We start from the raw sequence: 13394 nt of genomic DNA on the forward strand, positions 1-13394 counted from the left end.
GGACATTTCACACACACAAAGCTCTTTGATCACTCACATGCAGAATGACTCCTTTCTCCAGCAGGCTTTGTTTTTTGGCAGTCATCACAAAGTAGTGCGTGTCATCCTTGTAGTAGACGATGTTTTCCAGGTCAATACCTAGGAGAGAGCCACGGAAAAAAAAAACGGATTGCTGCATTCCGAACAAAGTGTTTCTGTTGCGGAATCAGACTGCTATGCCGTCGTCACCAGAGGACAAGAGAGGCAATTATGCGACACAGAACACCGGGAACATGGTCACGTCAGCAAAACCTCAGAGTTCATCAAAGCTTTGGAATTCTACGGACAAATCGGTGTGCTTCCAGATTCCTGGAATTTTGTGGGCACCTAAGTGGTCACATACCTGTCGCTTCTCTGAGGTCTTGAAAGAACTTCTGGTTGAAGATGAAGGCCACGCCGCTGATCTCTTCCACCTTCGCCTCTGCTGTCGTGTTCCTGTTGATGAAGTTGGCCGTGATGGCGATGGCCAGCTTTCCACGGAATTCCTTACGGCGAAAACCTGATTAGATGACAAAGACAGTTTAGACAGAGCCGGAATATGAAAAACAAACAAAATAAGGTTGCAATTGTTGCAAATGAGGCTGGGAATGCAGTAAAGATCTGCCGGGAATGATAAGATAAGATAAGATAAGATAAGATAAGATAAGATAAGATAAGATAAGATAAGATAAGATAAGATAAGATAAGATAAGATAAGATAAGATCAAATCAAATCAAATCAAATCAAATCAAATCAAATCAAATTAAATTAAGAAAGCAGGAAGTGAACAAATGTAACAAATGAATGTAATGAAATAAAACCACATCTAGACAAACAACCATTCACACTCACATTCATACCTATGGACAATCTGGAGTCGCTAATTAACCTAGCATGTTTTTATTTTTGGAATGTGGGAGGAAACCGGAGTACCCGGAGAAAACCCACGCATGCACCGGGAGAACATGCAAACTCCACACAGAGATGGCCGAGGGTGGAATTGAACCCTGGTCTCCTAGTTGTGAGGTCTGCGCGCTAACCTCTCGACGGCTGTGCCGCTTTATTTAATTTTATTTTACTTTTTTTATTTAATTTTATTTTATTTAATTTTATTTTACTTTATTTTATTTTACTTTATTTTACTTTATTTTACTTTATTTTACTTTATTTTACTTTTACTTTAGTTTACTTTACTTTACTTTACTTTTACTTTATTTTACTTTTACTTTATTTTATTTACTTTATTTTATTTACTTTATTTTATTTACTTTAACTTTATTTTATGTTACTTTATTTTACTTTTACTTTACCTTTTACTATTTACTTTACCTTTTACTTTATTTTACTTTACCTTTTACTTTATTTTACTTTACCTTTTACTTTACCTTTTACTTTACCTTTTACTTTTACTTTACCTTTTACTTTTACTTTACCTTTTACTTTATGTACTTTTACTTTATTTTATGTACTTTTACTTTATTTTATTTGCTTTTACTTTACTTTAACTTTATTTTATTTTTACTTTAACTATTTGATTTTTACTTTAACTATTTGATTTTTACTTTATTTTACTTTAACTTTATTTTACTTTAACTTTATTTTATTTTTACTTTACCTTTTACTTTACCTTTTACTTTACCTTTTACTTTACCTTTTACTTTACTTTACTTTACTTGTCCCGTACCAAAGTACGAGGTGATATGACCATACAATGACATTATGTGTACCATAGTAACTGTCAATATTCCATGGATCACAATGTGGAAATGCAGTTTTTTCTTGAAATATATTCACCTTTTTAGCATTAGCCAATATCGAGCATCTCTAAATAATTCAACACATTAAATGGGGAATCTGATTTAAAAAATTATTTTGAACTGTACAGCATATTAGCGATATATTTTATCATAATAACCAACAACAAAAAAGTCAAATAGGATTCAAAAACATGAGAAAGTGTGACTGGGAGTGTTTGTATTTTATTTAGGGAGTGTATGTAATACTTGAGTCCCAAACAAAAGAGATGCAGACTCGCCTGGTAGTGTGTTTCTCCTTCCGTCTGCTCCAATGATGACGTCAAACTCCAGCTCGTTGACAGGGTGTGTCCTGGGGTGAACCTCGGCCCTCCAGCCTATCCCTGTGAACACACACACAATGCGTCATCACATAGATACGTACGTACGTATGTATGTAAGTAACATCATTGGCAGCTGGATAAAGTGTTCTTTAACCAAAACATACGTTTGTGGGAACAGCGTGTGGACTCACTTTCACTCTCCTGGTCTTCGGGAGGTTCGATGAGCCCCTTGAATTCGACGTTGACATGGATTTCGATGCCCAGGAGGAGCGCGACTTTGAGCAGCATGAGTTGAAGCTGACGAATACCTACGACACAAAGACAACGACTTTTTTTTTTTTACACTCTTTGAGTGCATCCCATAATGACTTCCCAGTTCCACATGTCCGAAAGGAGTAGGAAGAAGCAAAGCTTATTAAATCCTACCCCTCCATCTGGTACTTTTACAATCAGTAACTGTTATATTTGTTCACTTCCTGCTTTCCTAATATAGGTTGTTATTAAATTAAATTAAATTAAATTAAATTAAATTAAATTAAATTAAATTAAATTAAATTAAATTAAATTAAATTAAATTAAATTAAATTAAATTAAATTAAATTAAATTAAATTAAATTAAATTAAATTAAATTAAATTAAATTAAATTAAATTAAATTAAATTAAATTAAATTAAATTAAATTAAATTCACAGTTCCACATGTCCAAAAGGAGTAGGAAGAAGCAAAGCTTATTAAATCCTACCCCTCCATCTGGTACTTTTACAATCACTAACTGTTACATTTGTTCACTTCCTGCTTTCCTAATATAGGTTAAGTTTTTAAATTAAATTAAATTAAATTAAATTAGGAAAGCAGGAAGTGAACAAATGTAACAATTACACAGTACCACATGTCCAAAAGGAGTAGGAATAAGCAAAGCTTATTAAATCCTACCCCTCCATCTGGTACTTTTACAATTAGTAACTGTTACATTTGTTCACTTCCTGCTTTCCTAATATAGTTAAAACAATTTTTAATTTAATTTAATTTAATTTAATTTAATTTAATTTAATTTAATTTAATTTAATTTAATTTAATTTAATTTAATTTAATTTAATTTAATTTAATTTAATTTAATTTAATTTAATTTAATTTAATTTAATTTAATTCAATTCAATTCAATTCAATTCAATTCAATTCAATCCCTGTTCCCAACTGCTATGGCATAAGATCTGGGTTTGATTCTCAGTCACTATTAATGGTAATGGTAATGGTTTTATTTCATTTGAACATGCATCCGATTACAATTGAGTGCATCCCATAATCAGTTCCCAGTTCCACGTGTGCGAAAAGGAGTAGGAAGAAGCAAAGCTTATTAAATCCTACCCTTCCATCTGGTACTTTTACAATCAGTAACTGTTATATTTGTTCACTTCCTGCTTTTTAATTTAATTTAATTTAATTTAATTTAATTTAATTTAATTTAATTTAATTTAATTTAATTTAATTTAATTTAATTTAATTTAATTTAATTTAATTTAATTTAATTTAATTTAATTTAATAAATTCTTCCACAAAGTGTACATCAATCAGTTAACAAATGTTACTCACTGATATGATCGATGGCACCGGCGCAAAATTTTCCGTAAAACTTCTTGGCCCCGAGGCCCCGGAGGTCCTGAATGGTGAAGGGCCAAAGGTGCAGCACGTTGTTCCTGGAGAAAGCGTCCCTCTTCTCCAACAGCACCACTTTGGCCCCCAGGAAGGCGAGTTCGATGGCTGTTCGTAGGCCGCATGGCCCCGCCCCAATGATCAGACACTAGCAACAAGGTTTGATACAAAATAAAAATCAGTCATAGGAAAAAATTATTCGCTAGCTGCAATGGGGTCTTTGTGTGGGGGCGGCGTCCAAATTATTAATTCGGATTAATTCTGGATCTCGACATTAAAAAATGCCTTGGTTCTGGTCCCAGTTGAACTGGAAGACGTAGCCAGAGACCGGAAAGTCTACACTGAAATGACCGCCCTCACGACCGGGACCCGGATAAATAATAAATACAAGACGATGGATGGATAGATGGGTCATTGACAGTTCTGACTCTACAAAAAAAATCAGTCATAGGAAAAAATTATATAAAAATACTTTGGATTTGTAAAAGCTAGCTTCAATGGGGTCTTTTTTGTGGGCGGTTTTCAAATTATGGGGCCTTGGTTCTCAGTCATAAAAGGGTATCCCATTGAGAGGACCCTGGTGAGGTGGGTAGGGTATCTCGTCCGGATTAATTCTGTATCTCGACATTAAAAAAACGCCTTGGTTCTGGTCCCAGTTGAACTGGAAGACGTAGCCAGACACCAGAAAGTCTGCACTGAAATGACCGCCCTCATGACCGGGACCCGGATAAATAATAAATACAAGACGATGGGCGGATAGATGGGTCATTGACAGTTCTGACTCTACAAAAAAAAAATCAGTCATAGGAAAAAATTATATAAAAATACTTTAGATTTGTATAAGCTAGCTTCAATGGGGTCTTTTTTGTGGGCGGTTTTCAAATTATGGGGCTTTGGTTCTCAGTCATAAAAGGGTATCCCACTGAGAGGACCCTGGTGAGGTGGGTAGGGCGTCTCGTCCGGATTAATTCTGTATCTCGACATTTAAAAAATTCCTTGGTTCTGGTCCCAGTTGAACTGGAAGACGTAGCCAGAGACCGGAAAGTCTGCACTGAAATGACCGCCCTCACGACCGGGACCCGGATAAATAATAAATACAAGACAATGGACGGATAGATGGGTCATTGGACAATTCTGACTCTACAAAAAAAATCAGTCATAGGAAAAATTTATATAAAAATACTTTAGATTTGTATAAGCTAGCTTCAATGGGGTCTTTTTTGTGGGCGGTATTCAAATTATGGGGCTTTGGTTCTCAGTCATAAAAGGGTATCCCATTGAGAGGACCCTGGTGAGGTGGGTAGGGCGTCTCGTCCGGATTAATTCTGGATCTCGATATTAAAAAACGCCTTGGTTCTCGTCCCAGTTGAACTGGAAGACGTAGCCAGAGACCGGAAAGTCTACACTGAAATGACCGCCCTCACGACCGGGACCCGGATAAATAATAAATACAAGACGATGGACGGATAGATGGGTCATTGACCGTCCTGACTCTGACTTGATAGAAAACTACAACAGAACCATAGACAGATCAAACAACGGTACATATTTGGGTTGGAATCTGGTTGGAATCTGCATGGGGTACCTTGGAGTTGGTACAGGCGCGGCCCTTCTTGTACTCCTTCTGGCTGGCCCGCTTGTCTAACTTGGCCCAAAGAGCTTTGGCCTTCCAGTAGTTGAGTTTGGATTTGAGCTTGTGGTAAAAGACCCTGTATTCGGTGGGCTTGACTTCCAGATGCTCGCACAGCTCCTGGAAGGCCTTGAGAGTTCCCTTGCATGTGGTGGCCTGGACGAAGCTGTCGAACAGGACGTGGGATCGGTTGAGCCCTTTTCCGCCGCTTGCACCGACGCTTCCATCCCCCATGGTCCAGACTCGCACCAAGCTGATAGGGCCCTACAACCCCCTCCCACCCCCCGCCCCCACAGGGGTCCCTGGGTCCGATACCAGCCCCGGATGATGCAGTCGGTTTCTCTCTTCGAGGGGAAGGCTCTAACTCCCCGCCTCAGGCATTTTCATTCTGTCAGGGAAGAAAGAAAAATAAACTAAGTAACTATTTTACTGATGCGAAACATTGAAACATTTTCCCACGACAGCCATTGTTAGCCAGCTCGTATTAACTCGTTTTCTGGTGCTACAATGCAATTATTTTATTTTATTTTATTTTATTTTATTTTATTTTATTTTATTTTATTTTATTTTATTTTATTTTATTTTATTTTATTTTATTTTATTTTATTTTATTTTATTTTATTTTATTTTATTTTATTTTATTTTATTTTAAGTTTATTTTAGTTTAGTTTAGTTTAGTTTAGTTTAGTTTAGTTTAGTTTAGTTTAGTTTAGTTTAGTTTGTTTTAGTTTAGTTTAGTTTGTTTTAGTTTAGTTTAGTTTGTTTTAGTTTAGTTGTTTTAAAATAAAATAAAATAAAATAAAATAAAATAAAATAAAATAAAATAAAATAAAATAAAATAAAATAAAATAAAATAAAATAAAATAAAATAAAATAAAATAAAATAAAATCACAAATATTTTACTGAACGAAAACATTTGGCTTCTCAAAACTATATGCATTCAAAAGAGTAATACATTTGCATCGTTTTGCAACCATTTTCTTTTTTTAAATTAAATTTAATTTAATTTAAAAAAGTTTAGTTTAGTTTAGTTGTTTTAAAATAAAATAAAATAAAATAAAATAAAAAATATTTTACTGAACGAAAGCATTTGGCTTCTCAAAACAATATGCATTCAAAAGAGTAATACATTTGCATCGTTTTGCAACCATTTTCTTTTTTTAAATTAAATTAAATTAAATTAAATTAAATTAAATTAAAGAAACACCAACCATTGAAAAATCAAGAGCAATTTGCTGGAAAATGTACAACAAACAGCTCTAATCAAAAGTAAAATAAAACAATTTTACAAGAATAAACTAATATGAGGAAAAATAATGTTATTTTAGCAAACAAATGCGAGATAACAAATTAAGAAACATAAATGAAATTGTAATTTTTGGACAATTAGATTGGGAAAAGTTCCTAAATACACGAGGAACTGGAACTGTCCTTTGTGCCAATAGATGCCAATCACACGAAGCGGGGATGTTAAGAGTGGCCTATTTTTTTTGGATGCGCTATTTTTGATGATTTTGTTAAGCCGGTGTCTTATAAAGAGAAACTACAACATTTGTATCGATCAAAACCAAATGACAACTTAATGCCTCTGTGGCAAATTCGCAGCGGGTAGAAAAACAAGCCTTTCCCTGTGTGCCGTTCTGGTGACCACAACCATAAATGTAATGATGGTGTTTATGACACAGTTGTGTGAACAGGCAGTAAATCCCACACCATGAAACAGAGGGCACTGCAGCTGTAAAATGACAAACCATGCTGACATACGGAAGGATGAAGCCACTCATTTCTACCATTTTGACGAAGGAATCACAAAATGGACAAGAAAAAACAGGCAAAATTTGCCAAAATGTGTACCGTATTTTCTGGACTATAAGTCGCTCCGGAGTATAAGTCGCACAAGGCCAAAAATGCATAATTATGTAGAAAAAAACGTATATAAGTCGCTCCACAGTATAAGTCGCACAAGGCCAATAATGCATAATAAGGTACAAAAAAAACATATAAGTCACTCTGGAGAACAAGTCGCACAAGGCCAAAAATGCATAATTAGGTAGGAAAAAAAACATCCATAAGTCGCTCCGGAGTATAAGTCGCACAAGGCCAAAAATGCATAATTAGGTAGAAAAAAACATATATAAGTCGCTCCAGAGTATAAGTCGCACAAGGCCAATAATGCATAATTAGGTACAAAAAAACATACATAAGTCACTCTGCAGAACAAGTCGCACAAGGCCAAAAATGCATAATTAGGTAGAAAAAAAACATGTATAAGTCGCTCCAGAGTATAAGTCGCACAAGGCCAAAAGTGCATAATTAGGTAGAAAAAACATATATAAGTCACTCCGGAGTACAAGTCGCACAAGGCCAAAAATGCATAATTAGGTAGAAAAAACACACATAAGTCGCTCTGGAGTATAAGTCACACAAGGCCAAAAATGCATAATTAGGTAGAAAAAAACATACATAAGTCGCTCCAGAGTATAAGTCGCACAAGGCCAATAATGCATAATTAGGTACAAAAAAAACATACATAAGTCGCTCCGGAGTATAAGTCGCACAAGGCCAAAAATGCGTAATTAGGTAGAAAAAAACATACATAAGTCGCTCTGGAGTGCAAGTCGCACAAGGCCAAAAATGCATAATTATGTAGAAAAAAACATATATAAGTCACTCCGGAGTATAAGTCGCACAAGGCCAAAAATGCATAATTAGGTAGAAAAAAAACATATATAAGTCGATCCAGAGTATAAGTCACACAAGGCTAAAAATGTATAATTAGGTAGAAAAAAACATATATAAGTCGCTCTGGAGTATAAGTCACACAAGGTCAAAAATGCATAATTAGGTAGGAAAAAAAACATCCATAAGTCGCTCCGGAGTATAAGTCGCACAAGGCCAAAAATGCATAATTAGGTAGAAAAAAACATATATAAGTCGCTCCAGAGTATAAGTCGCACAAGGCCAATAATGCATAATTAGGTACAAAAAAACATACATAAGTCACTCTGCAGAACAAGTCGCACAAGGCCAAAAATGCATAATTAGGTAGAAAAAAAACATGTATAAGTCGTTCCAGAGTATAAGTCGCACAAGGCCAAAAGTGCATAACTAGGTAGAAAAAACATATATAAGTCACTCCGGAGTACAAGTCGCACAAGGCCAAAAATGCATAATTAGGTAGAAAAAACACACATAAGTCGCTCTGGAGTATAAGTCACACAAGGCCAAAAATGCATAATTAGGTAGAAAAAAACATACATAAGTCGCTCCAGAGTATAAGTCGCACAAGGCCAATAATGCATAATTAGGTACAAAAAAAACATACATAAGTCGCTCCGGAGTATAAGTCGCACAAGGCCAAAAATGCGTAATTAGGTAGAAAAAAACATACATAAGTCGCTCTGGAGTGCAAGTCGCACAAGGCCAAAAATGCATAATTATGTAGAAAAAAACATATATAAGTCACTCCGGAGTATAAGTCGCACAAGGCCAAAAATGCATAATTAGGTAGAAAAAAAACATATATAAGTCGATCCAGAGTATAAGTCACACAAGGCTAAAAATGTATAATTAGGTAGAAAAAAACATATATAAGTCGCTCTGGAGTATAAGTCACACAAGGTCAAAAATGCATAATTAGGTAGAAAAAAACATACATAAGTCACTCCAGAGTATAAGTCACACAAGGTCAAAAATGCATAATTAGGTACAAAAAAAACATACATAAGTCGCTCCGGAGTATAAGTCGCACAAGGCCAAAAATGCATAATTAGGTACAAAAAAACATATATAAGTCGCTCCAGAGTATAAGTCATACAAGGTCAAAAATGCATAATTAGGTACAAAAAAAAACATACATAGGTCGCACTGGAGTATAAGTCGCACAATGCCAAAAATGCATAATTAGGTAGAAAAAAAAACATGCATAAGTCGCTCCGGAGTATAAGTCGCACAAGTCCAAAAATGCATAATTAGGTAGAAAAAAAACATATATAAGTCGCTCTGGAGTATAAGTCGCACAAGGCCAAAAATGCATAGTTAGGTTAAAAAAAAAACATACATAAGTCGCTCCACAGTATAAGTCGCACAAGGCCAAAAATGCATAATTAGGTAGAAAAAAACATGCATAAGTCGCTCCGGAGTATAAGTCGCACAAGGCCAAAAATGCATAATTAGCTAGAAAAAAACATATATAAGTTGCTCCAGAGTATAAGTCGCACAAGTCCAAAAATGCATAATTAGGTAGAAAAAAAACATATATAAGTCGCACTGGAGTATAAGTCGCACAAGGCTAAAAATGCATAATTAGGTCGAAAAAAAACATACATAAGTCGCTCTGGAGTATAAGTCGCACAAGGCCAAAAATGCATAGTTAGGTTAAAAAAAAAACATACATAAGTCGCTCCACAGTATAAGTCGCACAAGGCCAAAAATGCATAATTAGGTAGAAAAAAACATGCATAAGTCGCTCCGGAGTATAAGTCGCACAAGGCCAAAAATGCATAATTAGCTAGAAAAAAACATATATAAGTTGCTCCAGAGTATAAGTCGCACAAGTCCAAAAATGCATAATTAGGTAGAAAAAAAACATATATAAGTCGCACTGGAGTATAAGTCGCACAAGGCTAAAAATGCATAATTAGGTCGAAAAAAAACATACATAAGTCGCTCTGGAGTATAAGTTGCACAAGGCCAAAAATGCATAATTAGGTAGAAAAAAACATACATAAGTCGCTCCAGAGTATAAGTCGCACAAGGCCAAAAATGCATAATTAGGTAGAAAAAAAACATATATAAGTTGCTCCGGAGTATAAGTCACACAAGGCCAAAAATGCATAATTAGGTAGAAAAAAACATACATAAGTCGCTTTGGAGTATAAGTCACACAAGTCCAAAAATGCATAATTAGGTAGAAAAAAATATATATAAGTCGCTCCAGAGTATAAGTCGCACAAGGCCAAAAATGCGTAATTAGGTAGAAAAAAACATACATAAGTCGCTCTGGAGTGCAAGTCGCACAAGGCCAAAAATGCATAATTATGTAGAAAAAAACATATATAAGTCACTCCGGAGTATAAGTCGCACAAGGCCAAAAATGCATAATTAGGTAGAAAAAAAACATATATAAGTCGATCCAGAGTATAAGTCACACAAGGCTAAAAATGTATAATTAGGTAGAAAAAAACATATATAAGTCGCTCTGGAGTATAAGTCACACAAGGTCAAAAATGCATAATTAGGTAGAAAAAAACATACATAAGTCACTCCAGAGTATAAGTCACACAAGGTCAAAAATGCATAATTAGGTACAAAAAAAACATACATAAGTCGCTCCGGAGTATAAGTCGCACAAGGCCAAAAATGCATAATTAGGTACAAAAAAACATATATACGTCGCTCCAGAGTATAAGTCATACAAGGTCAAAAATGCATAATTAGGTACAAAAAAAAACATACATAGGTCGCACTGGAGTATAAGTCGCACAATGCCAAAAATGCATAATTAGGTAGAAAAAAAAACATGCATAAGTCGCTCCGGAGTATAAGTCGCACAAGTCCAAAAATGCATAATTAGGTAGAAAAAAAACATATATAAGTCGCTCTGGAGTATAAGTCGCACAAGGCCAAAAATGCATAGTTAGGTTAAAAAAAAAACATACATAAGTCGCTCCACAGTATAAGTCGCACAAGGCCAAAAATGCATAATTAGGTAGAAAAAAACATGCATAAGTCGCTCCGGAGTATAAGTCGCACAAGGCCAAAAATGCATAATTAGCTAGAAAAAAACATATATAAGTTGCTCCAGAGTATAAGTCGCACAAGTCCAAAAATGCATAATTAGGTAGAAAAAAAACATATATAAGTCGCACTGGAGTATAAGTCGCACAAGGCTAAAAATGCATAATTAGGTCGAAAAAAAACATACATAAGTCGCTCTGGAGTATAAGTCGCACAAGGCCAAAAATGCATAGTTAGGTTAAAAAAAAAACATACATAAGTCGCTCCACAGTATAAGTCGCACAAGGCCAAAAATGCATAATTAGGTAGAAAAAAACATGCATAAGTCGCTCCGGAGTATAAGTCGCACAAGGCCAAAAATGCATAATTAGCTAGAAAAAAACATATATAAGTTGCTCCAGAGTATAAGTCGCACAAGTCCAAAAATGCATAATTAGGTAGAAAAAAAACATATATAAGTCGCACTGGAGTATAAGTCGCACAAGGCTAAAAATGCATAATTAGGTCGAAAAAAAACATACATAAGTCGCTCTGGAGTATAAGTTGCACAAGGCCAAAAATGCATAATTAGGTAGAAAAAAACATACATAAGTCGCTCCAGAGTATAAGTCGCACAAGGCCAAAAATGCATAATTAGGTAGAAAAAAAACATATATAAGTTGCTCCGGAGTATAAGTCACACAAGGCCAAAAATGCATAATTAGGTAGAAAAAAACATACATAAGTCGCTTTGGAGTATAAGTCACACAAGTCCAAAAATGCATAATTAGGTAGAAAAAAATATATATAAGTCGCTCCAGAGTATAAGTCACACAAGGTCAAAAATGCATAATTAGGTAGAACGATGCGGACCGCTAACCGCCGCCGTCATGCTAGCACCAATTTGTTTTAAAAGGCTACACTACTGGAGAGCATAGCTCAAGCTAAATGGATAATTTAGCTAATGAAGCTCATGGATAATAAAAGAGACAGCAAAAAGGCGGAGAGAGGCCGACAAAGTGTGTGATGAAATTGTGATGATTTTAATTCCCAGGAGCGGGAGGAGGATGTCGGCTGTTTAATTTCATCAATAGTCATTCTGTGTGAACAAATATTATTTTCTCTTTACATGCTAGTGTGTGCTAAAGCTAAATTACGCTAAATTAAAAGGTAACAAATAAACATAACATTGTTTCTATTGCTACCAGTAGCACCAGAATACAACAACAAAATGTTTATCTACCACAGTGTCCAAAATAGCTGAGATGACTGCGGTGTGCTTTGGTGTGTATCCTTAAATGGCATTGTGTCCCGCCGGGCTGATGCCGCCAGGGCGCCCAACGGGGGGGGGACTCTCTTCCTGCACCTCTCAGCTAACGGTCGAAAATTCCAAGCAGGCGCGGCAGCTTATAAAAGTTGCATATTTTCACAGAAGGAGAGGTTTTAGCGGAATATTAGGGCCATAAAATGTGCTCACGGCTACACCCAGTTGTACAGTTGAAGTATTAATGCAACCATGACTGTAGTCTATTTATACACTGCCTGTACTAGGTCACTCTAACCAAGTGGGACTCTCAAGGACTCAAACATTTTTTTTTTACAAATAGGCTAGTATATGAATATTTCATAGTCGCGGATATAGCAGCATATTTTAAACAATATGTTCGAATAAAATGTAGATAGAATGAAAATAATATTAGTTATCACTCTTATATCCATTTGCTTAGACAATAGAAAGTGTTTGAATGTGCTGAAGAAGAAATGTTCCCGTGACTGATCAGAGACCCCCAGCGACCCCCCAGCGACCCCCCAGGTCCTGGAGGTGCCTGGATGCGCCAACACCAACCCTGCAGATGTTCATGTTAATCCTGCAAGAATGTGTCAAGATAAGAACTTATAAAACAATAAAAGTAATTACTCTCACAAATTAAAATTAAAATTAAAATTAAAATTAAAATTAAAATTAAAATTAAAATTAAAATTAAAATTAAAATTAAAATTAAAATTAAAATTAAAATTAAAATTAAAATTAAAATTAAAATTAAAATTAAAATTAAAATTAAAATTAAAATTAAAATTAAAAAATACTTTTACAATCAGTAACTTAAATTTTTCACTTCCTGCTTTCCTAATATAGTTTAAGTTGTTTTTATTTTATTTTATACTCGAGTTTCAATTAAAATTAAAATTAAATTTTTTTTTTACTCTGTTGGTTACATCACAACCTGATAAAGGTATCAGATGGACTGGCTTCAAAGATTTACTTTACGGGTATCAGATATAATTAATAATAATAATA

At 34.7% G+C, this 13394-nt stretch overlaps 1 protein-coding gene across 29 annotated transcripts in view; it reads right to left on the reverse strand.

The window, feature by feature from the left end:
- mical3a (microtubule associated monooxygenase, calponin and LIM domain containing 3a) overlaps positions 1–13394 on the reverse strand; it is a 95330-nt gene that overhangs the window by 73884 nt on the left and 8052 nt on the right. For all 29 annotated transcript variants that reach the window (XM_058086378.1, XM_058086381.1, XM_058086379.1 and 26 more), the window contains exons 2-7: positions 5332–5764; positions 3687–3894; positions 2288–2404; positions 2055–2156; positions 383–538; positions 38–138 (exon numbers count right to left, since the gene is read on the reverse strand). In XM_058086378.1, coding sequence (XP_057942361.1) covers positions 38–138; positions 383–538; positions 2055–2156; positions 2288–2404; positions 3687–3894; positions 5332–5610 — 963 coding nt within the window. In that variant the 5' untranslated portion in view covers positions 5611–5764. The remainder of the gene's footprint in view (positions 1–37; positions 139–382; positions 539–2054; positions 2157–2287; positions 2405–3686; positions 3895–5331; positions 5765–13394) is intronic.

This window comes from Doryrhamphus excisus, chromosome 11 (genome assembly GCF_030265055.1).
Source record: "Doryrhamphus excisus isolate RoL2022-K1 chromosome 11, RoL_Dexc_1.0, whole genome shotgun sequence".
Taxonomy (NCBI): Eukaryota; Metazoa; Chordata; class Actinopteri; order Syngnathiformes; family Syngnathidae; genus Doryrhamphus; species Doryrhamphus excisus.